Source organism: Trachurus trachurus (assembly GCF_905171665.1).
Source record: "Trachurus trachurus genome assembly, chromosome: 13".
Classification (NCBI taxonomy): Eukaryota; Metazoa; Chordata; class Actinopteri; order Carangiformes; family Carangidae; genus Trachurus; species Trachurus trachurus.
Genome location: NC_139892.1, coordinates 36,219,588 through 36,245,411, shown reverse-complemented (window position 1 = coordinate 36,245,411; position 25,824 = coordinate 36,219,588). Strand labels below are relative to the sequence as shown.

The 25,824-nt window shown below is 42.0% G+C and overlaps 2 protein-coding genes across 2 annotated transcripts; one reads left to right on the top strand and one right to left on the bottom strand.

Moving 5' to 3' along the window:
* Positions 1 to 1,159: 1,159 nt before the first annotated feature.
* On the bottom strand, positions 1,160 to 4,720 carry LOC310996384 (GTPase IMAP family member 7-like; the record flags this gene model as incomplete). The annotated part of the gene is made up of 4 exons (XM_083985760.1): positions 1,160 to 1,464; positions 1,553 to 1,703; positions 3,303 to 4,069; positions 4,714 to 4,720. The coding sequence occupies 4 exons, from the start codon at positions 4,718 to 4,720 to the stop codon at positions 1,160 to 1,162; spliced, it is 1,230 nt and encodes a 409-aa protein (XP_083841886.1).
* A 1,388-nt stretch (positions 4,721 to 6,108) lies between these two features.
* Positions 6,109 to 25,558, top strand: LOC310996383 (uncharacterized protein; the record flags this gene model as incomplete). The annotated part of the gene is made up of 7 exons (XM_083985759.1): positions 6,109 to 6,250; positions 6,399 to 6,496; positions 7,319 to 7,665; positions 10,982 to 11,138; positions 11,237 to 11,373; positions 15,172 to 15,363; positions 25,457 to 25,558. Exons 3-7 carry the CDS (start codon positions 7,420 to 7,422, stop codon positions 25,556 to 25,558), a joined length of 834 nt encoding a protein of 277 aa, XP_083841885.1. The 5' UTR covers positions 6,109 to 6,250; positions 6,399 to 6,496; positions 7,319 to 7,419.
* Positions 25,559 to 25,824: the final 266 nt, after the last annotated feature.

Genomic DNA, 25,824 nt, shown 5'->3' with positions numbered 1-25,824 from the left:
TGTTTATTTCTATAATATATATATATATATATATATAATATATCTAAACAGAGCGCGAGAGAGATGAACACACATGCTGTCATTGTATGCATCGGATCAAATGTCATTCTGTCCCTTCGTCCGTCCAGCTCTGTCCACTCTCTCCATGGTGGAAACGATTACCACGCGCAAAACCCTCATTTACATATTGTTACGTGTGGCCAGGAGGTGGGGCTCCACGGTTTGCACGTGTTTTCATTTAGCGGGTTACTCTTAGTAGATCAGCTGTTTTGCGTGCACTAACCAAACACGCAATATTTTAGCGGGCGCAAACAATATAGCGCCAGCTATCTGGGATCTTAGAAAATCCGGCCCATTGTGTCATATTTTTGATCATCACCTCTATCGCACAATGACACAACCCACCTCCCGCTATTGTCTTCACCTCCATCTGTTTTATTTCTTTCTCTTGTCAACCATTGCTGAGTTAACAACCGTAGCTGCACTTTATCTGTTGTGGACGTCTGATTTGGAATTTGGATTTGGAAACCCAAACGCCACCATGTCTAGGTTCATGAAATCCTCCGCAGACGCTCACAGCTGGGTGAATACCATCTCCTCCTCCAGGAGCTGCGTCTGGATGACGGCCGTTTCCGGCGGTACTTGAGGCTGACGGTGGTCCAGTTTGAGGACCTCTTGAACCGGATTGGTGCGAGGATCTCCCGCTCCATCCCAGCTGTGGAGCGCCTGTCCATCTCCGGTTAATTTCTTTATGAAAATGAATGAAATACATAGAAGAAATCCAAGTGTTTCTGATTAAAACAAACTGTTTTCCAGTTTTTATGGTTTGAGTTTAGTGTTTTCTGTTTTCAAAGCACTTATAATTTTCTGGAACATGAACAAACCCCAATACAAAATATAGGCTATAGAAAAAACCAACATAGATAATCAAAAAGTATGAAAAGGAAACAAATGAATGACTTCTGTTTGTTCAAAAAGTATCAACTTGAGTCCTACCCATTATCATATAATAATGATAATAATGATAGTGGTCATTCATGTATAATTTACTTATCTAAATTCTATAAGTCCCTAAATATATGCAAATATATTGCTAATGTTTGTAATTTTTAATTTCATAAAGTGCTATAGGAAAAAAAGTTACATAGTTATTTTTGTGTTACAGATATCTAGCTACAGGTGACAGCTTCAGGACCATTGCCGACAGCTTCCGTGTTGGAGTCTCCACTGTCTCCAGAATAGTGGAAGATGTGGTCAGTGCTATATGGGACTGCCTGGTGGATGACTTCATGTCTGTGCCCACAAGAGATGAGTGGAGGTCCTTTGCTGGGAGATTTGAGGAGCGGTGGAACTTCCTTCTCAGCTGCGGAGCAGTGGATGGGAAGCATGTGGTGCTGAAGGCTCCATAGTTCTCTTGGCGGTTGTGGATGCTGAGTACCGGTTCCGGGTTGTTGATGTCGGAGGCTATGGGAGGAGTAGTGATGGTGGCATTCTGGCCAACTTAGCCTTCGGTCAAGCACTGAGATCTGGCACCCTCCGTTTGCCTGCTGACCTGCCCCTACCAGGAGCTGAGGACAGAGGACCACAGCCACATGTTTTTGTTGCGGAGGCCTTTCCCCGGGCGCCTTCTTCCCAGAGAGTGTCACATCTTCAATTACCGTTTGTCCAAAGCACGGATGGTTGTTGAGAATGCCTTTGGAATCCTGGCGTCACAGTGGAGAATGTACCGGCGTGCTGTGGAGGTCCAGCCAGAAGTTGCTGAGAGGTGTGTGAAGGCAACCAGTCTTCTCAACAACTTCCTGCAACGGACAACTCCAGCAGCTGCAGTGGTGGGGAGCGGTGGAGCCTCTGCCAGGGCTGGGAAGACTTGCGTCCAACAATGCAACAAGCAATCAGGGTGCGGGAGACCTTCACCTCCTACTTCACCAGTGAAGGAAAGGTCCCCTTGCAAGAAAACATCTAGTGCACAAGCACCTCAAAATGGCTCTTCTAAGAGCCACCAACAATTCCAACAGAGCAAAAGTCCTGCAGTATCAAAGTATTATTTTTAGGGCCATTTGTGCAGCCAAGGGATACGTGTGAATGTGGTGACATAGGGATGAGGACGGGGGCTGCTAACTCCATCGGCTGACAGGAAGTTAGCCAAAACGACCAGATCACTTACTTCTGCTTTAATCAGCTGCTTAAGACCAACACATAAAACCACCATTTTGGATTGGGTTCCACTAGCATTCAATCTATGAATGCAGATGAGGCCGGCTCTATGCAGGGGCAACACCAATGTTCTACCCCCTCAAATCAAAATTTCAGAAGTTGAAAAAGTGGTGCAAATCATAGTGAAGAGAATCTGGACAGAACCAGGGGCCAAAGGCCACATTTAAAATCCCTGCTCCACCCGGTTGTCAACAACTAAAACATTCCTGTCTGATGTTTCCACATGTTGAACAATCTTGTTCTGGAGACACAGCTTATTTTGAACATTTGTGTTTATTAACATGTTGAACACAGATACATCACATTTTTAAGATGTTTGATTTCATCAGACTGCTGAAGTCAGTCTGTTACAGCTCTGAAACAGTTACAGAGGATATTAAAGCAGATATCAGCTTCGCGGCCGTTTCGGCTAATGCTGCGTTCAAGGCAGGCTTTTGAAACCGTAAGTTACAGCTTCAAGTCACAACTACGACTTGGTAGCGTTCCAGGTAACCCGTAGCTCGTGTTTTTACCATCCTGTTGTCTGTGAAAGTTCCCTATAACGGCCACTCGTAACTTCCGACCCGTGAACTCGTACCAGATCGAACTGGTATGACTTCACAGGAAGGAAAAACACAAAGTACGAGTTTCTTTGAACGCACCATGAGTTAGCAGCCCCCGCCCTTGTCAGGCATCAATTGGTCCTCGTGCTACGTCACCACATTCACGCGCATCCCTTGGCTGCACACACAGCCCTTCATGCCGTTCTCTCTCCTCATTGGATAACACTTGTATCCCACAAGGAAAATTTTCTCCTCGGGTTACAGCAGAGCAGAGTGACGGAGAGACTCGTGTTTAGGCTGAAATACTTCATGTAAGTGATTGCTGACGGAAAATAGGACTATTTAGGACTTATATTAACAAAAACATTCCACTGATATCTGCTTTAATGACATAAAGGATCAGTGCTGATTAATGAAAATGTTCATAATAAATTAAAACCAGAAGCTGAATCTGTTAACATGAAACTCTCCAGTTGTGAACAGAATATAATGGTTATTTAACATGAAATATCACTGAATGGAACAGATACTTGACACAACTCCCACTATAGCTCCCACTGCAACTCCTATTGGACCTGCAACTGCGCCTCCAGCAACAGCTGCTGCCACACCAACAAGAAATGCATTCCTTCCCTCTGCTCTTCTTCTTGCTTCTTTACGATCCATAGCTGGATTTCTTCCCAGTAGACGTTTCTGTTCTTCTCTGATGGCTCTCTCAGCTTCTTGGAACATCTCATTGGTGTAGCAGCTTCCTCCATTTCTCTGAACCAGCATGTTGATCTTCTTCCGCAGTTCAGTGACTTGGTCATGATTCTTCTTGTCTCTGTTGTTGAACACGTGGTATCCTCCATCACACTGGCTGACGAAGCCACAGAGATATTGATCCTTAGAGATAATTTTTTCTATATCGGTATCTTCCGCCTCTAGGTCGTCTCCACGGGTGAACAGGATCATGCTGTACTTTTTTGTTTCTTTTCCAAACAGCTTCTGAAGGATCTTCACTGTTTCTTTTTCTTCTTCAGTGAATCTGGTTGGTTGGATCACGATGAGGAACACATGAGGACCAGGAGCAGCAAATGAGACGGATCTAGCAATCTCGTTCTTCACCTTATCATGATCTTTACTGGTGTCAAACAGACCTGGAGTATCAACAACAGCCACTGTTTGACCATCAACAGCTCCTTTTGCCTTCTGACACTCTGGCGTCACTGAGGATGCAGACAACTTAGATTCAAAGACTCGTCCTCCTAAGATGGTGTTTCCACAGGCGCTCTTTCCAACTCCTGTTTTCCCCACAAGTACAATCCTGAGTTCTGTGGGAGAATATTAAAACTCATTATTGACCATTGTTGTTAACAGACAGAGTGTAAACTAAAATTACAGCAGTGTGTCACCAGAGAGAAACAACAACTGTCTTTAGAGTCCTGAAGGTCTAACTGAAGGTCTAAACAGCCATTAAATACTGGGTCCAGAAAACAAACTCACTTCATCACAGTCACATGAACTCATTTTTACCACAGGCCTTGAAGGTTGCTGTGACGCTAACAGGTGGCGCTAATGTGGAACAAGGAACAGGATGCAGTTTGGGTTTAATGGAAGTTCTAAACAAGGTTCACAGTGTCTCCTCTCCTCCCCCCTCCCTCACACATCGTGTGTTGTGATCGTCCCTGTCTGGAATCAAACCTACAATCTCCTGAGGCAGATCCGCAAATACTTGCGGCGATCAGTAAAAAAGATTTGTGTGTCACCTTTCCTTTGCCCTGAGCTAATACAGTAACAACAATAGCTCCATAGAGGAGCCCATGTGCTGCTCATTCTAACATCACATCTAACATAGTACCAACTATGCTAATCTTCTGCTTTATGAGTGGCTCAACTTCAGAATAGAAAAGTATATTTTTCTAAATGAAAAAAAAACATAATCCTACAAATAACTTTGAATAGTAAAAAACCTTACCAGCCATGTTTGTCTTTTCCAGGTGGAGGATGTGTTGAGTCTCTGCTGTTGAAGAGTAGTGAATACATTCAGTTCACTGTTTGCTCTCTGTTTTATAATGCTGCCCCCGCCCCCCACTACTCTAAGAAACATGTCAATTTTCCATTGATAAAGAATTTAGTCAGAGGGCGGAGACGCTGCCCTGTGATTGAAGACACCGTCAGCTTTGATGGAATCAACAGTGTCTCTGTCCACTATTGGCTGTGTCCTCAAACACATCAGACTCAGGATGAAACAAGTTACAGAGTGCCCCACACATGTTTTGTATCGTATTGATAACAGTTACTGTACAGTATTCTATCTTTCTAACAAGTCCTTTCTATTCCAATGCAGGATAACTGGTTACTGCTCTCTCTAACTTGCAGCAGGTAGAGAAAAGTAAAAAAAACAAACAAACAAAAAAACACAGCTGCCACCTATTGGCCATTCCGTAAAGTGTCAACCGCTGAAAAGAACAGACAGATAAAACAGGACTCAACCTGGGCTACTTGTGCCTGTTACAGTTTTTCTGAATTGCTAAAGCACTAATTCCTGTTGTGTGAATCAGTTGCTCAGTTGTCTAAACTCATTCCCCGAATCGAACATCCTTTTGACAAAACCGTAACCATAAACCCTTTTGGTCTCCAAAATTAGAGAAAAAAAAGATTTCACAATTCTGTGGATTAGCATTTACTCTGCATTCATCAAACATGATACTGTGAAAAAAGTAATTTTCATCATCATCCTGAAATTGATCAATGCAGAAGGTCTACAAAATAATGCGATGTAAAGAGTAAGTATGACTACACAACTGACGGAGTCATTGATCTTCACCTGGTCTTTGGGCTGGGTCAGGCCACTTAATCAACATCACATGCTACATTTGTCCCATTTACACTTCATATGGGGTAACGGCATCATTTTGATAGACCATCTCAACTACAATGTTTTCCTGCTGGGGTGTAAAGAGAAGTGTCCTCCCACCCCAGTATGGCAGTCTGGCAATTCTACAAAAAGTGAATGTGCAAAATATTTGTAATGTAGACCTAATTTCTGGAAGCGTGTCTGTAGCAGACCACTTTTTGGTTGTATGTATTGCTGTTACTCATTTTGTCCACAAGAGGGCAGCCTTGTACTGCTAAAATGGTTAAATAAGTTAAAATCTTTAAAAACTAATAGTTAAGTTACTTTAAATGCATTGTGACATGATTTCGTTACATAAATATATTTCGTGATTGGAGTGCATTATAGTTAAATGTCATCCATCTGGTTTTTATATGCATATTGTCCGTTTTGAAGGTTATATTTGTAATGAGCTTTTATTTTGAAGAGATCGCTAACCTACTATGTCACTTCCTGGCTGTATTGTGTCTTCCGGTATAAACAAGGAACAGTATGAATGAGCTGACGGTAAAAGTAAAAGGTTTAAGGTAAACTAAGGAAAATAAGGAGATAAAGCAACGGCAACTCAAGAATAAAACACCAAAGACGGTATTAGCTACCCCCGAGGAGGTATAAGGTTAGTGTGTGTGTGTGTGTTACGGTCATTACGTTACGTTGCTATGCTAAAGCTAAGCTAATTCTCGCTCACCTGCGGTAAAGCTACGGTGTATTGTACAGTGCAGAGTGGAAACATAAATGTAATTTTCTTTTTTGTGTTTCTTCAGTTCTCACGTTGGTTTTCTACAAAGTGGTTTATGGAGCTGTTTGTGAAAATAAAGACAGTTTGAGAAAATCATCAGTCGGGTCCACAATCTGTCGGAGGGTATGCTACAACTACAGTACCACAACACTGTAACACAACAGTCCATTACTGTGATACTACACAACAATAACACTACATTGTTATATTACTGCACTGTAATACTACAGCACTGATGGAAATACAACTAACAATACTTTTAAGATACTACACTCAGAATAAATGTACTGCAGTAGTTTTTTTTTCATTCTATGTGTAACTGACAACATGAAGATTAATGGAAAATAAATCAAATCTAATAAATAGGCTAACTGTTGTAATTTCACCAAAATGAGGATTTTCTGTTATATTGTAAATTTCAATTTTCCTTTATTGCCATCGAGCAACGAAGAAATATAGGTGAATCTCTCCCTAATAACTTTAAAAAGGATAAAATAAATATACAAAGAGTAATTTAAGATATATATTCATTATGTAATAATGCAATACATTTTCACCTCATTTTGTGATAAAATTGTTAAACGTAATATGTAATAAACTTTGCCACATTTTGTTATAAGTTGTTACATATTGCATTAGTTACAAAATACAAGTGTTGCACTTTTTTATATAGAAACTTTAATAATAATTTTGTGCAAAATGTAACAACTTATTACAAAATGCAGCAAAGTTTATTACATATTGTGTTTAAGAATTTTATTACAAACTGTGGCAGATTTTACAAAATATTACATCATGAGGTGAAATTAATTACATTATTACAAAATGCGGCCTCAATACAGGCCTCAATTAAATGAATAATTAAAAAACGGTTTTCTTTACAAATTATTTAGTAAAATAGAAATGAAATCAAAGAAATGAAATGTTTTGTATTTGTTCCTACAGGATGATCAGGAGGAGAGCGAGGCTGCAGCTCAGAGGTCAGAGGTCATCTCGCCTGTCTCCCCGTGCGGCGCTGTGACGTCATCGTCGTCGTCGTGGTCACCATGGTGGGGGGCGTGGTGGTGTGCGGCTCCATCGGCTCGGTCAGAGCTCTGTGGGAGACCCGGATCAAGAGGAGGAGGGAGGAGCAGGACGAGGAGGAGCAGCAGAGGAGGAGGAGCGGCACCGAGCGGCGCTCCAGACTCAGCCTGGGGGTCTGGGAGGACCGGGCCGTTCTGGCTCCACTCAGACAGAAGCTGCAGACCGAGGACGGACGGCTGGTGCTCCGCATCGAGCAGGAGGAGTGGAAGGTATCTACAGATTATTGTCCTGGTCCAGTCTTCGGTCTGATGCAGGGGCGTAGCTTTGGGTTATTTATTTATTTATTTATTTAAAGGTTTAAGGATCAGGGACATTGCACATTAATAAAAACATTTAAACAAATGTAAACATGCCAGAATTAGCCAAAAGGCTATTTTGCATCTGTTGTCCCTGGACTGATGTTAAAAGTCACCCTAAAAGAAAAAGAAAAAATGTTGGATTATCAACATACAAATAATACATTCAATGATTAAAAAGCTGAATAGTGGACAAAGACAGAGAGCTCAGCGAAGGTCCATGCATACACACACACAAACTAACATAAAACTGAACTCAAACAGCAGCCGCTACAGACAAAACAGAAGCAACATTAAGCAGCAACACCAACAGAAAAAAAAAAAAAAAGTACACAAGACACAATCACATTATACACATTGGACACATTAGAAGCCATGCACAAAAAGCAACAATACTAGACAATTAATACACTGACAGACAACATGACAGGAAATGTAATGTTCACAGCAGGTTAAACATTGGGGGGGGGGTCTCTGTCTGTATAGGGATTTTTTTAAACAAAAAAGTCAGCGTATGCATGAAAAAGTGCAAAATCATTAACTTTGATAAAAGGACAAGGCTTATTTACCTCTTTATTTTGTCATCCCCACCTTTCAGTCATTTACCACTATTAGTATTATTATCTTGCCTGGATGAAGCATTATGAACATAGCACAACACAGCTTGTCAATAGCACAATGTAAAAAAAACAATTTGATTCAGAGAGAAAAGCCAATTCAGTAGCTACTGAGACCAGACAGCTGACTTGAGATAACACTTAACTTTTTAACTCAGTGATATGACTATCACCTCCTTGGGACAGTGTCTTTTCTCCTTTTATATGATGAACCAACCGTTTAAGACTGTTTCTTGGCCTTGTGGCTCTTTTCATTATGTTTCTGAGCAGAATATGGGCTTGACCAATTATGACCAGAGAATAGAGCTCCAGACCCCACGTGACCTCCAGCGTTCGAGCGGCCATTTTGGCAGGAAACTGACCAGTGCGGAAGCATTGACTGTAAGCGCCGAAGCCGTCTGAGTTCACATGATCTCACTTTAATTCCAACACATTGGACTTAATATAAAAAAAACTAAATGGATTAAATATTACCGACCCTTATAATGCCCCCGGGGTGCTTTTCAAAAATATTTTTGCCTAACAGGACGTCCTAGACTTGCAGTATCCGGACACAGCTACATGATCAACTACTCTACAAGCATACCAAAGCCAGCTTTATGCTCTTTGGGCTCCACAAAATGACACAAGCAGGAAAGACGGTGACAAAAAGAAAGAGGCAAACACATAAGATGTGAGTCTCCTTCGCCTCCAGCCTTTCCAAGCTGACCCAAAGCCGGTCGCAGCGCACCGCCGCACCCGCCGCGGGCTGATCAGCACCGGGGAGAGCTCCCGGCCGGCACCCCGACAGCACCCCGGACAGCTACGAGCTAACGTTAGCCATGCTACACTGCATTAACTGGGATGATACGACACTTACCCTTCTAGTGAGGATACAGCAGGTTTTTGCTGGTAGATTCCACAGCTGGACGTTCATCACAAAGCCAGACTGCGTCCATGTGTAACCCTCCAGGCTTGTGTATGCTTTTAGAGCAGCGCGATGCAAAGTTGATCAGGTAGCCTAGCTGTGTCCGCATACTGCAGGTCTGGGACGTCCGCCGGCGGCCGGAGATACTTTTGAAAAGCACCCCGGGGGCATTATAAGGGTCGGTCATATTTAATCTATTTAGTTTTTATATATATTAAGTCCAATGTGTTGGAATTAAAGTGAGATCATGTGAACAGACGGCTTAAAATCTTCCATTTTACTGCCTAAATGTTATGCAGCTGTTCTCCTGGTCCACCGATCCACGTCTGCCCTCCTCCCGCACTATCTACATGTACAGTCACATTGTTTACGTTACGTTGTGTGTTTTAATTAATCCTGTAACACACACAGTGTGATCGCGGTACCGACAGAGTGACAGGCAGGCTCATTGTCAATGTGCAGAGGGATGAGGGACAGCTGACTCCCCACAGTGACTCCCGACACTTAAACCTAGTTGCTTCTATACTGAAAAACCCTGACATGTCAAGCTTTAGGGTGTGTTTGAGGACTAATTTATCCGTCTAGCCATCATAACTATGACACCTGAAACGGTAAACACAGCTGATCGATCGAAAAAATTACGCCGGAGTGAATTTTTTCTGTCACTGAAAACGGCTGGTTCTTGAACGTAACTCGGTCAAAGTAAGACGTATCCTCAATATGTTTAACAGTTCTGTTAGGTCATACTACATGCTGACAAAGTTATACATGTAAAACTTGTATGGGCTCGGAGAAAATCGCTTTGTTACTCTCATTCCGCACCCGGCTCTCCCCTGTATCTACGCTACGAAAATCTGCTGATTCCTGCCAAAATGGCGTCGCTGTCAGTTTCGGGGCTGCGTGACGTCAGCGTGACGTCAGCTCCCGGAGCTCTATACCACGTCATAAAATAATGGCATTACTAACGGCGCTACTTTTTTCAGTAACAGTAATCAAAAAAGTTACTGTTTCCCCATTATAACGCTGTTACCGTTACTGACAATAAAATGCGCCGTTATTTGACTCAAGAAGTCCCATCAGAAAATAATAATACACCTGTTAAAGTATAGACTACGTTCTAACATCTTTTTCAGTCCGTCAACTTGTCTAATTAGTAGAAAAAAGCCGTTTATCTGGAACTAATCAACTGGAGTTGGTAAACGGGAGGTTACGGGGATGAGTTAGAGTAATTTGACATATTTGAGCATTTTATTGAAAAAAGTAACGCAATAGTTACTGTTATTATGTAGTAATTCAGTTACTAACTCATTTACTTTTTGTTAGGGCTGCTACTAATGATTAATTTCATTATCAATGAATCTGTCGATTATTGTTTGTTCAATAAAATGTTTAAAAACATCAATCAGTGTTTCCCAAACCAGCAGACGACGTCCTCAAATGTCTTGTTTTGTCCACAAACCAAAGAGAGACTCAGTTTATTGTCATAAAGGAACAAAGAAACCAGAAATATTCACATTTAAGAAGCTGAAATCAGAGAATTTGGACTTTTGTTCTTAAGAAACGACTCAAACTGATTATTAGATTATCAAAACAGTTGATAATTAATTTAATAATCGATTATTGTTTGATTAATCAAGTAATTTTGTTGTTTTTTTTAATATCATAAATGACGCCCTTGGTCTGATGTGAGTGTTTGTCTCTGCAGGTCCTACCGGGCTGTCTGGTCCAGCTCAACCAGGTCCAGGAGTGGCAGCTCCACCGGACCGGACTGCAGAAGATCCCTCACTTCATCTCCAGCTTCCAGAACCTCCTGGTGCTCGATCTGTCCCGCAACGGCGTCTCTGAAATCCCCAAACAGATCGGTCAGTAGCTCCGACAGGTCAAAGAGGGGGTTTAGTCAGAAGACCGACCCTGTAGCCGGTCTCACCATGTGTCCTCCTGGTTCTGGTTCTGGTCTCAGGGATGTTGACGTGGCTCAGAGAGCTGATGCTGAGCTACAACAGAGTGCAGGTGGTTCCCGAGGAGCTGAGCGGCTGTGAGAGTCTGGAGAGACTGGAGCTGGCCATGAACCGGGAGCTGGACCACCTCCCTGACCAGGTACGGACCAGAGTCGACTTATAAACAAATTATTGACTGAAAGCTGCACTTAAAGGGATAGTAGCATTTTTTTTAAAGTGGGGTTGTATGATCTACAAATAGCCCCTAAGTACTTTAATTGCAGTAGAAGACTCTCTGCACTCCTCCCGTTAGCAACGCCAGCCCATAATAACCCTGCCCAGAGATTTACAACATACAGTGTTGTGAACAGACCCAAAGAAACGGCCTATTTTCACGGTCTAAAAGAGGTTTTACCTGAAAAAAAAATACACAGTTCCATTGTTCGCTATAATATAATTTTTTCCAGCCCCTCAAAGTTCAGGAAAAACACAGTTTTTATTTGGACCTAACCAACTGCTGATCGGCGAGCGCTAACCCTGGGCGGAGGGATACGTGAGTTGGTTAGGTCCAAATAAAAACTGTGTTTTTCCTGCACTTTGAGGGACTGGAAAAAATTATATTATAGCAAACAATGGAACTGTGTATTTTTTTTCAGGTAAAACCTCTTTTAAGCCGTGAAAATAGGCCGTTTCTTTGGGTCTGTTCATCTATTTGTAGATCATACAACCCAACTTTAAAAAAAAATGCTACTATCCCTTTAAAAGGTAGTTATTAAGTGTCTTAGTCACACCTTTAGTGAAGTGTAGGACTGAATCTTAAATCCGGTCTCAGAGCCGAGTTACCACAGTACTGTGTGCCGTAAACTGAATTTTAGATGTCACTTCCAAGTCTTAGAGGATTTTAGCCTTAAGTGCTGAGAATTTGTGGAATTTAGTCCAACTCTCAAACTTAAGAATAAAAGCTTTTTATCAACTTTCTCAAGTCTAAGAATAACTCATACTCCCCCAGATATTTAAAGGGATAGTTCAACATTTAGGCAAAATTGGCCCATTGCCATAATCCCTATAGTCTTAGCAGTAGGTTCGTTACCTTTAATTGTCGGTGCAAGCTGTTTTTAGAACCGTGGAGCAGAGCCGTGAGCTGCTCAGAGCTACGCTACGGAGGCTCATTATGGGATTTCTTGGTTTCCCTCATCAAACTCATCAAATACACAATCCAACAACTCAGTTAGAGGTAAATACAGACTTGCTGCTTGCTGAAAAACTGTCCCTGAAGGCAACGTGCATCAGTGGTTTTGCATGAATTTCCCTCTAAAACAACTCTGTCTGGTAACGTTGTGTTATTATCTCATAGCGTGGTGAATGTGCAGGTCACAACTTGTCCAACAGAGCGTTTTGGAGTTGTTGGATTGTGTATTTGATGAGTTTGATAAGGGAAACCAAGAAATCCCATAATGAGCCTCCGTAGCGTAGCTCTGAGCAGCTCACGGCTCTGCTCCGCCGTTCTAAAAACAGCTTGCACCGACAATTAAAGGTAACGAATCTACTGCTGCTATGACTATAGGGGTTATGGCAATGAGCCAATTTGCCAAAATGTTGAGCTATCCCTTTAAGACTAAAATGGCCTCGAAGATGCTTTGTAAATACGGCCCCAGAACTTGAACCAGGATCTACATGAAGCACGAGCACTAACATGAATAACAAGGTTCATGTGACACCTAACTCGTCTGATCAGTGGGTGTGTGGAGGGGTTCTCCAGAGGTTCTGGTCCAGCTGCTGGTCTCAGGTCTGTTCTGTGTCCCCTCTCTAGTTCAGACACCTGAGGAACCTGCAGCACCTGGATCTGTCCATGAAGGACTTCACCGGCATGCCGGACTGCGTGGTCGCTCTGCCGGCGCTCCAGTGGCTCGACATGGGAGGAAACCGTCTGCAGTGTTTACCTGAGGACATCCACAGGTGGGTGGTGGTGGAGACACAGTGTGAGCCCCCCGCACTCTGTCACCTTTATTTATACATCTATTCTTGGACTTTTGCCTACATATTTGTATTTACACATGTGTAGAAACCTCAGCCGATGTGGCCTTCGTTCTCTGGACATTATACAGATGCAGGAATGGAACTGGGCAAAAAGGCTTTTAAATGTTCTGCCCCGTCGACCTGGAACGATGTGCAGCAGGACTTTTTCATTTCATTTCATTTAATTTTGATTTATTCCATTCAAGGTATACACAGGGTTGCACATATTTACATAATGTACACATAGTCACCATGAATGAAAAGGAGCAGGATGAAGAAAACGTATAGTACCTGCCCCTCTCTGTTGTTATACTTACATTGGCTTACTTCAACACCAATATTATACTCTATTTCAAAATATTAAAGATGATGAAACATAGTATTGACAAGAAAACAAACAAAATAGCAGTGGACACCACTCGTCTATCTATCTTTTCTTTTTTTCCCCTTCTTTTTCTCTTTCTCCTTCTTCTTTTTTGTAGACATTTATCTTTTCTTTTTTAAACATTTTCTTAAACTGAGACATACTTGTACAACTTTTCAGTTCCTTGCTTTGTGAATGCCACAATTTTACACCTGCAACAGAAATACACATTTGTTTTAAGCTTAGCCTTGCAAATGTATGTTTAACCCTCAGATCCTGTGAAAAATCACTAACGTTCCCCTGATAGGGACATTTTTTGTACCCTGTTTTCAAACACACACCACGTCAAAGTAAAAATAGGTATTACAATCATTTTTTTGGGGGGCCTGATGGGCGACCTTGATGCTGATTGGTCACGTGATGTTTGGCGCTGACGTTGATGCTGTGCTCTCATTGGCTCAGGCTGCCTCTCTGGGACTCCTGCACTTCCCCATCCTGAACGCCTCATTGGACCAGAGCTGCCAGAACATCACCTACAAGGTACGACCCAGACCGGTCCAGACTGGACTTCTTTATTTTTATCTCTTTCTACATTGTAGATTCAAACTTTTTCTTTAAAGACCTGGACCCAGTTGTTCAAAAGGTTTTGAAATCCCTTGTTTTGCCATCCAGGATCACGTAATCCACCTTTACCTTTACCCCAGTTGTTCAGAGCAGATACAAGCTTCTCTAGATGAGCAAATCCAGATAATGAGTGTTTTAACTGTGAATGGAAGGGAGGGCAGGCCGGTTTAACAGCAGGGGAAAGGGCTCATGGGAGGGGAGGGGAGAGGAGAAGAGGAGAGGGGAGAAGAGGGGAGGAGAGGAGAAGAGGAGACCAGAGGAGAGAAGAGGGGAGAGGAGGAGAGAGGAGAGGAGGAGAAAGGAGAGGAGAGTAGAGGGGAAGAAGGGAGGAGAGGGGAGAGGAGAGTGGAGGGAAGAGGAGAGGAAAAGAGGGCAGGAGAGAAGAGGAGGGGAGGAGAGGAGGGGAGAGGAGAAGAGGAGGGGGGAGGAGAGGGGAGGGGAGGAAGGGAGAGGAAATGAGAGTGAAGGGAAGAGGAGAGGAGAGGGGAGGAGATGAGAGAAGAAGAGAGTAGAAGAGAAGAGGGGAGGAGAGAAGAGGAAAGAAGGGAGGAGGGGAGAGGAGAAGAGAAGAGGGGAGGGGAGTAAAAGAGAGGAGGAGAGGAGAGGAAGGGAGAGAAGAGGAGAAGAGGGGAGAGGAGAGGAGAAGAGGAGGGGAGAGAAGAGGGGAGAGGAGAGGAGAGATGGGGAGAATAGAAGAGAGGAGGGAAGGGGAGGAGAGGAGAGGAGAGGAAGGGAGAGAAGAGGAGAAGAGGGGAGAGATGGGGAGAATAGAAGAGAGGAGGGAAGGGGAGGAGAGGAGAAGTCTAATCCTGTAGCAGCGTAGCTATAAAATGCTTCACATCTTTTCTATCTAGTCACTGATGCTCCAGGTTCAGGTGCTGCGGTCGTCGTCGTTGTCGTCATTGCTGTTGTTGTTTGTGCGGTTGCCGTGGTGACCGTGTCTCTTGCCCTCAGGCGTCTCACAACATGGGGCTGGCGATGGACACGAGTCAGGGTCTGCTGGTCCCCAACGTGAAGAAGGTGCAGCTGCTCAGCGTGTTGGACATGGCCCAGGAGCTGAACCGGCTGCAGACGCTCGGCGCCGTGGGGCAGCTGGGAACGTCGGAGCTGACGGGGGGAACGTTCACCCTGTCCAACATCGGATCAGTGAGTCCAGCCGCCACCGCCGAGACGGACTCTAGACCCGGTCTAACCACAACCTGTTAGAACTAGATTAGAAAACTTTATTGATCCCCAAGGGGAAACTGCTTTGCCACCCAATAAAAACACATACTCCGCTTCGCGTCAGGCCGAACAACGCCCCTTAGCCGTGGTATAATGAGCATAGACCACGGACTGGAGTGATATATTGCTTTTATAAAACGGTTACCAATAATGACAATATGAAAGAGGGATACGCAATCAATTTCATGTAGTTTTATTCAACCAGAAATACATATTATTCAATAAAATAGCCTCACTGTGGAAAAAATAGTCCCACCTCTCCAGACGTTAGCTCCAAGTAGCTCTGCATCTCGTCTTTTCCTCCGCTTTTTTTCAGGTGAAAGTCACTGCTCAGTCCCCTCTACCATTGTTAACCCTCTGGAGGTGAAAGTTCACCTTCAACATGTCAATTCAACTACTTTTGTCCATTTTTTAACATCGTAAAAACATCAGCTGTCTTTGTACGGACTCGTCGGACTGCAACAATCCGTTGTCATGGATACATGACAACAACTTCCATTCACACCAGTCATACGTTGCCTGAGGCGGAGTGATAGCCTACGCTGTGATAAGGCTTTAGAATAGTAGCCGTGGTATATGCTCAATATACCACAGTTAACAACCAATCAGATGGGCGGATTTCACCTTTCCGTTTTATAAATCCACTTAACAAACAATACAAACATTTCCATACCATTGCACAAAACTTATCAACATGATTGGATACTTCATACGACAGAGTAGGCTGCTCAAAGCAAGTGATTTAAATTGATATTAACTCTTTCGCGACCATTGACGAGTAAACTCGTCAAAACCGTTTTTTTACAGATTATGATAATAGACACTCTGAGGTACCCTGTGTGTGAATATGGTAGTCCTCTGATATGTAAAACTGTTTTAAACTAAACCCAAAACATAATGTTTTTTTATAAACTGTGTGATCTTGGTTTTGTTTGAGTAATCGTTCTCCTTGAATGCTGCTCTGGGGACAGCCTGCAGCGCTGTGCGGCTGTCGGCTACAGTGTTGCCACTTTCTCGCTGAATCTGGCGACTTTCCAAACCCTCTTTTGACAAAAGCGACCGACGACAAATCTGGCGAGTTTTTCCGGTGTTGTTTACAAACGTTTCTGGTTTGGAGACTCGGATCTGAAAGCCCGTTATCACGGCTGTTTTCACGGTGCAGCGGAGCGGGCGCTGAGCAGCGGGGGCTGTGACCGGCCGCCCCCGCCCCAGAGCACTCATCGCCGGCCAGTCACACAGCAGTGTCCCGGAGCTGCTGCGCTGCGGCCAGAGACCCACACTGCTGCACCGCTGCTCTCCACGCTGCCACACCCCCCAGATTTACCTACAAATATATTTATTTAGCCGTAGAAATGATTTGGGAGACGCCACACTGCAGAGTAGCGGTAAAATGAGCAGATTGCCACTTGACACAAAAGTGCGTTTTTCTCTGAAACTAGAGCGGGAGCTCCGTTTTTGGAGAAACCCAGCCCTCTTCTCCTCCTTCTTACTCACGAACGAAACGGCAGAAAAACTCGCCGTTTTTTCGAGAAGCACGTTGTAAAGTCACTCTTCAACCAAGTGAAGACCGTTTGTTTCTAGGTGACGTACATAGTTCGGTTCGACGTGAGATAAAAGGTAAACAAATAGCCAAAAACATGTGGTCCTGAGCGGATGTGCTGAGGAATTAGTGTGGTCGCGAAAGAGTTAAAGGGACAACGAGGAGTTTCTATTTGGTTATAAAAAAAGTCTCACGTTAATGTGGATGAATCTACGCTACCACTTGTTAATGGGCCCATTTTAGATTATGTTATGTTATGTTATGTTATGTTATGTTTATTTATTTGATATGGACATCACAAATACATTGAGACTGTTCCAGTGGACAGACCAGATGCTTTGCTTGAGTGTGTTTAGCACAAGTGCTAATTTTCAACACCAGTCCATAGGCGGCTAATCTAAAAATACAGAACATATTATCAACAGTATTAGATAAAACCAAGTGCATGACACTACATCATGACAGTAACATACTAAAAAATACAGAGCACAAGATCAACGAGAGGAGATTGAGCAAACAGAAATCATGATCCTAACAGTAAAAGTAGTAACACTGAAAACGTCCATATTTATACATGTGAGCATTGTTGTTTTGCTTTTAACCATGCTTTTAATCCTCTGTTAAACGAGTTTGTGTCAGTCTCCAGTTTCAGGTGAGTGGGTAAAGTGTTCCATAGGTTAACCCCTTTTTTTTTGACACTTTCTTTTTATTGTTTTTCTTTAGCATTGCATAAACATTATACAACAACAATACAAACAAATAAAAATAAAATAAAATAAAAATAAAATATGAAAAAGAACATGTTGGATCACCATGTTTCTACAGTTTGATCATTTTTCAATGTCAATGTGATGGTCCTTGTCCTGTCGTTTTTATGTATTCAGTCCATTTCTCCCACTTCCGGCAGTATTGATCCTCTTGAGTCCTTATTTTATAAGTCAGTTGTTCCATAATATGTATTTCGTCCATAACCTTCAGCCAATCTTCCTGTGACGGTGGGTCTGTCTTGTACCATTTTCTTGTGATTGCCTTTTTACAGGCTACTAACATAATTTTCAATATGTATCTATCATCTTTCAACACAACATTTTCCGTAATGACACCAAAATATAATAATGTACAAGACTTGGATACATCATAACCCAAAATTCTGCCTATAACCAAATGAACATCTTCCCAGAATTTTGTGATTTTAGGACAGAGCCAGAACACATGTGAATGGTTCACATTTACATCTCCACAGCTTCTCCAACATGGCTGTGGTAATTTAGTATGTTTATTCCTAATTTTGGGTGTTATAAAAAATCGAATTAAATTTTTCCAGCAATGTAATCTCCAAACACATGATGATGTTGTTGACTGCTGTGTTTTCCAAATATGTGACCATTCATCATCAGATATGTTCACACCCAGCTCGCTCTGCCACTTCAGTTTAACATATGTCGTCGTATTCCCTCTTGCCTCCATTATATGCCCATAAATTGTAGAGATTATTCTGAATTTCTTTCCGTTGTAGGCTTCAATTATGGTTTTGATTATTGAATTTTTGTCCAGATTTACACTGTTTTTTATTTCTTTATTGAAAAAGTTCCTTATCTGCAGATATCTGAAATGATCTTGGTTACTTAAATCATATTTTTGTTTAATCTCCTGGAAGCTCATGAAATTCCCATTTTTGATTGCTGTACATATCGCTGTTAATCCATTAGGAATCCATTGTTTAAATCTTTGGTCAAGAGAACCAGGGACAAAACCCTTGTCATAAGCTATCCACCGAAGCAGTCCGAGCTCTTTCTCTAGTTTATATTTTCGTACCAGATTAAACCATAATTTTAGCGTGAACTGAGTGACTGTATTCACCTGTTTAAAGCAGATATCAGCTTCACGGCCGTTTCGGCTAATGCTGCGTTCAAGGCAGGCTTTTGAAACCGTAAGTTACAGCTTCAAGTCACAACTACGACTTGGTAGCGTTCCAGGTAACCCGTAGCTCGTGTTTTTACCATCCTGTTGTCTGTGAAAGTTCCCTATAACGGCCACTCGTAACTTCCGACCCGTGAACTCGTACCAGATCGAACTGGTATGACTTCACAGGAAGGAAAAACACAAAGTACGAGTTTCTTTGAACGCACCATGAGTTAGCAGCCCCCGCCCTTGTCAGGCATCAATTGGTCCTCGTGCTACGTCACCACATTCACGCGCATCCCTTGGCTGCACACACAGCCCTTCATGCCGTTCTCTCTCCTCATTGGATAACACTTGTATCCCACAAGGAAAATTTTCTCCTCGGGTTACAGCAGAGCAGAGTGACGGAGAGACTCGTGTTTAGGCTGAAATACTTCATGTAAGTGATTGCTGACGGAAAATAGGACTATTTAGGACTTATATTAACAAAAACATTCCACTGATATCTGCTTTAATTACACTCATTGCTTCTTCTCTGTCTCCAATAAGACTTTGAATTTCTCTTCCTTGAACCAATTTTTCTAAATTCTTCCATTTGGCTACATAATCTTTGTCACACCAACAAATTACATGTCTAATTTGTGCAGCATGAAAATATCCCTTGAGGTTTGGCAGTGCCAAACCCCCCTTATCCTTTCCAATCTGTAATGTTTCAAATTTGATTCTTGGTCTGTGACCGTTCCATATAAACCTTGAAATGATTTTGTCCCACAGTCTAAATTGTTTTTCGGGTATCTCAATGGGTAGTGACTGAAAGAGGTAAAGAAGTCAGGGTAGAACACTCATTTTTATGGTCTCTATTCGTGAACCAATGTCTAATGGAAGGATAGCCCACCTGTCCAAATCGCTCTTAATTTCCTTATCCAGTTTGGCATAATTAACTTCATATAGATCATCAATGTTTTGTGTTAAAGTGACCCCAAGATATTTCATTTTTGTTGCTCTCCAGTTCAGATTATGTTTTTGTTGTATAATTTTGGATGGGGAGTAGTTGAAAGTTAGAATCTGTGTTTTGGTCAAGTTAAGCTTGTATCCAGAACAAAAGCCAAACATCTCTAGTTGGTTGATTAGTATGGGGATGCATGTGTCTGGGTCCTCTAAAAAACAGACCACATCATCAGCAAAAAGTCCAATGGTATGTTCCTCTCCCCCGACCTCTATTCCTTTAAGATCTCTATTTTGCCTGATTGCTTGTGCCAGGGGCTCTATGAAAATTGCAAACAAGGTTGGAGAGAGACAGCAGCCCTGTCTAGTAGATCGTCCTAAAGTTATGCTCTCAGTCAGACTGCCGTTTATTCTTATCCTTGCGGTCGGGTTTTGGTAAAGTGTTTTAATACATCTGACTGCTTTGTCATTAAGTCCGAATTCCTCAAGTACCTGATATAAAAAAGTCCAATTTACGCTATCGAAAGCCTTTTCTGCGTCAAGGCTTATTAAGGCTGCACATTTTTCCTTTTTTAGAATATGGTTGATAATATGTAAAGTTCTCCTTATGTTATCTTGGGCTTGACGTCCCTTGATAAAGCCCGTCTGGTCTTCATCGATAATGTCACTGATAATGTATTCACACCTTTTGGAAATGATTGAGGTGTATAATTTATAATCAACATTGAGTAGTGATATGGGTCTATAGTCTGAACAGGTCTCACTGTTGTTTTTCTTGGGGATCACTGATATTACAGCTTCTTTCCAGGAAGGGGGCATTTCACCATATTCAAGTGTATAGTTGAATGATTTTTCGAGTTGAGGTACAAGCTGTACATTAAATTTTTTATACCATTCGGATGGTAGACCGTCACTGCCGGGAGATTTGTTTGTTTTTAGTTTGTTTATTGCTTTCTCTATCTCTGCTTTTGTGATGGGTGAAGTCAGATGGTCATTTTGATTTTTTCCAATTGATGGTAAGTCCAGTTTCTCAAGAAAAGCTTTCATTTGGTCGCGGTCAGCAGAGGGAGGCTGGCTATACAAGTCTCTATAATAGTTCATAAACTGAGTTGCAATCTCTTTGGGGTCATAAATTATTTGATTCGTACTTGTATCCCTTATCTTGTGAATTGTCCGATCTGCTTGCTGTTTTTTTAATCGTTTTGCCAGTAATTTGGTTGCCCTTGGTCCCACTTCATAATAGGATTGTTTTAGAAATCTTGTCTTCTTTTCAATTTCTGTGGTTAGTATTTTATCTATATTATTCCTAATTTCCTTAATTTTTGGAAGCAATGAGGGGTCCTGTGTAGTTTTGTGTTGCTGTTCAGTTATAAACAGCTTCTCCGTTTCCTTTTTATAGACCTCCTCTCTGTTTTTTTTAATTGCTGCCGTCTTAGCAACCAGTTTTCCCCTTATAACTGCTTTAAGAGCGTCCCATAAAATAACAGGGGTAACCTCTCCATTATCATTTTCATTTTGATAGGTTATGATGTCTTTCTTTAGTTCCTCCACACATGCCTTGTTATTTAGTATTCCCACGTTTAGCCTCCATAACGTATTTTTCTCCTGCACTTTCAAATTGACTTCAAGATGAACCGCACAGTGATCAGATACATCTGCTTGTTGGATTTCACACTTCTTTACCCTATATAAATCAATCTTATTCATAAAGAAGTAATCGATTCTAGCATAGCTGTTGTTAGGGGGTGAATAGTGTGTGTAGTCTCTCTTAGAAGGATGTAACTCCCTCCATGTATCAACTATCCCAAATTCAAGTCAAGTGTTCTCTTGACCATTCTCGTAACATGGTTGGTATGTTTATTCTTGTTTGTCGTGTCTTGATTACTATTCATCACAATATTAAAGTCACCACCACATATTAATACTCCATCCATTTCTAAAATCATGGTATCAAATAAGGTTTTAAAGAATTGTTTTGCACTATTAGGTGGAGCATATACGTTTACCAGTGTCACCATTTCGTTTTCCAGTTTTCCCTTCACAATAATAAATCTCCCTTCTTTATCACTAATTTTTTTGATACATTCAAATTTCACTGTGTTGGGGATAAGTATGATCACACCTCTTCTACATCCATGGCGGAATGAACTATGAAATGAGTTGGTATAGCCAAACCTTTTAAGCTTTTCACTTTCCAGACTAGACAGGTGTGTTTCTTGTAGAAAAATAATCTGTGATTTATCCTTCTTTAATTTTGTCATCACCTTCTGACGTTTCACAGGATTATTTAAACCATTAATATTCAACGACAGTATTTTAGTATTATACTCTATCATTTCTAATGAGTTTGTGCGGCAATCCAACTCTGAACATAGAAAACATAATCAAAGAACAACAGTTGAACACTGAACAAAGTGGCTTCCAAAAAGGAGATGTACTTATCCATCCCTTGTGGTCCCTGTTGGTGGGAGGAGGGTTTAGTGCCTCACTGTGGTAGGGGCCCTCCCTAGTTGTGAGAAAAAACCCACAGATACTAGAATTGTCCAACATTTAGTGCTTGCTACAAAACACTCCCTCTTATCGGTTTTACTGATCTATAAACTTAAGTCGTGAGTCATTATATAATATGGCCCAGATGTGTGTGTACTAACACTCTATATTACAAAAGTAAATATCCTTTTGAAGTAGAAAATTATAATGATGTTTGGGTTCACCCGGCGACGTAGCCTATATCTTTTCATCCATTGTGGTTCCCTTGGTCTGTGTCTCGTCTAAACTCCGTCAGCCTCTCCCTTGCACGCTGAGCTGCGCTGTCAGAAGTGCTGGTGGTGCGTTTCCATGGCATCGCTGCGTTCAGACGCTCCTCCGCGGCCGCGGCGGTGTTTACTTTGGTCATCACCTTCACCCTGATTCCGCGTCGGTTCAGGTCCCGTGCTGCCTCCTCCGCTGTGCTGTATATCACCAGACCGGAGTCCCAGTGCACCCGCATCTTTGTGTAGGGCGTCTGGTACCGGATCCCCTTCTCCCTCAGAGCTGCTTTGATGGGTCCGTATGTCTTGCGCCTCTCCATGACGTCTGTCGCGTAGTCGTTATCAAAGTAAAGTCTTTTGCCGTTCATCTCAATCTTCTGTTGCCACGCTTTCCTTAGGACCAACTCTTTAACGTGAAACTCCAAAAAGTTAACAATTATTGATCTCGGGGAAGCGGCAGCAGCAGCTGGCTTTGGGATCAATGCTCTGTGTGACCGCTGGACACGGAGCTCGAGTCCCTCCGGCAGGGCCAGGTGGCGTTTAAACAACTCGTTAACAAACTCAATGACAGATCTTCCTTCTTTTTCTTCTGGCACCCCGTAAATTCTGATGTTATTTCTTCTTGAACGGCTCTCCAGATCGACAACTTTGTCCCGCATCTGCGTGTTTTCTTTCACCACCGCCAGTAGCGTTTCTTTCATCTCCAAGCAGGCCGACTCCACATCAGCTATTCGGGTTTGTGCCTCAGCTATGTTAGCATTTTGGCTCTGGAGCTCCTGCAAAACTTCACCTTTAAACTCCGCGAGGTCGTCTTTCAAAACTTTCTTGACGTCGTTTTTAAATTCGTCCAGGTCTCGTCTCATTCCTTGTTTAAAGTCTTTTAACTCTGTATGAAGCATTGTTAGAGCTTGAAGCAGAGCGTTCTGGTCAGTGCTGGCTTCACCTAGCATTGTTTCTCCGTTGTCGTCGTCGTTTTCCTCGTGCTCAGTAGACTCGGTCACTTCTGGGTTTTGTGAATCACTCTCATTCTTGTCATTCTGACTCCTTAGTTTTCTCCCTCCGTCCATACTTAAATTGAAACGGTATCAGCGCTATTTATATTGATAGGAGGTACTTTGTCCAAACCGACTTGCAGGAGCTCGCTGTTATGCGACCATCTTGTTGTAGCACCGCACCGGAAGTCAGGTTAACCCCTTTTATTGAGAAGGCAGACTGTCCAAATGATGTTGTACACTTGGGAACAATGCAGTCGCCATAGTAGGAGGCTCGTGTGTTTACTCGGCTTGAGCTACAGCGTTTTTTTTTTCAGTGCAGAAAACAGGGCTGATACACAGTTATGAAGACATTTAAAAACCAGTCTGATATTAACAGTAAATTATAAAGTTTTCAAATGCAAGAAGGTTGTGTTTTCTCAGGATGCCGCAGTGGTGCCATCTCATTGGTTTTTGATCCATAATTTTTATTGCTTGCTTATATATTATTAGAAAACTTTATTGATCCCGAAGGGGAAACTGCTTTACCACCCAATAAAAACACATACATCCACTTAACAAACAATACAAACATTTCCATACCATTGCACAAAACTTGACAATCAACATGATTGGATACTTCATACAACAGAGTAGGCTGCTCAAAGCAAGTGATTTAAATTAATATTAAAGGGACAACGAGGAGTTCCTATTTGGTTATAAAAAAGTCTCATGTTAATGTGGATGAATCTACGTTACCACTTATTAATGGCTCCATTTTAGATGAATATATCGTTCTGTCTCTATCGTTATTTTGTTATTATTAGTGGTGGAGGAAATGCAGGTTTCTTTACTTTCGGTTTCGTGGCGAGTCATGAGAATAACGCCGCCGAATCTCCGTTTATGGTGGGAACTACGACGGTATGTGATCGTCTTCCAACCTCTGACTTTAATTCTTGATGAATGAAAACATGAGTCTGTCTTGCGCCGGTCAAAGAATTTCACGGTGCGCGGAGGCTCATAAATGTAGTGTGAAAACACTTCGCTTTTCCAAAACTCCTCGTTGTCCCTTTAACAAACAATACAAACATTTCCATACCATCGCACAAAACTTATCACCATGATTGGATACTTCATACGACAGAGTAGGCTGCTCAAAGCAAGTGATTTAAATTGATTTTAATATAGGCAAGGATAAATAAATGAATATACACCTCCAGAAGATTTAAAAAAACAACAACAGACAACCGCTATTTGTGGTTAAAATATCGGTAACACTTTACTTGAATAGGTATTCATAAGATTGACATAACACTGTCATAACCATGACATAACAGCTGTGATGAACATCAATGAATACTTATGACAGCTGTCGTTAAGTGTCATTCGGTAAGTTATGTCACTTAATGCAAAGTTGACATTGTTTGAGATGTTTTTGTTCTGACAACTTGACATAAAGACAATTTAAACTGTCATAGCAGACCTCATTGCCAAACTTAATAATAAGACATAATTTTTAAAGTTTGTCCATTAGGTCTGCTATGACAGTTTAAATTGTCTTTATGTCAAGTTGTCAGAACAAAAACATCTCAAACAATGTCAACTTTGCATTAAAAGTGACATAACTTACCGAATGACACTTAACGACAGCTGTCATAAGTATTCATTGATGTTCATCACAGTGTTATGTCAATCTTATGAATACCTATTCAAGGAAAGTGTTACCAAATATCTGACTGCTGCAGGAACAAAGGAGCGTCTAAGTCGTTCAGTAGAACACTGAGGCATCACTAACCGCTCACTGAAGCAGCTTTTAAGATGCTTAAATATATTGTGGAGTGGGTGGTTACCATGGAGAGAACATATCATCATGTTCTCTCTCTCTCTCTCTCTCCTGTGTGTTGTAGATCGGAGGGACGTACGCCAAACCAGTCATCCTCCCTCCTGAGGTCTCCATCGGAGCGCTGGGGAAAATGCAGGTGAGTTCCAGACTTTCCCACGACCCATGAACACACCACAGACATCAAACATCAAAGTACTTAGATAAGCCAAGCCCCGCCCCCTTCCTGTGTGTGTGTGTGTGCAGGGTAAGAAATTAAGAAAGTATTTTCGGGGCAATTTTGGCCCCCGTGGTCCAAAAAATTAGGCCATTTTCAAAATGTGTGGGGGCCATTAAAAAAAAGGTAATTAGAGCTAGTGAATTAACACATAATACTGTTGAAATGAACGAGTTTCGGGGCAGATAATGTTATTTAGAGGCTGCATCTCGGTGCCC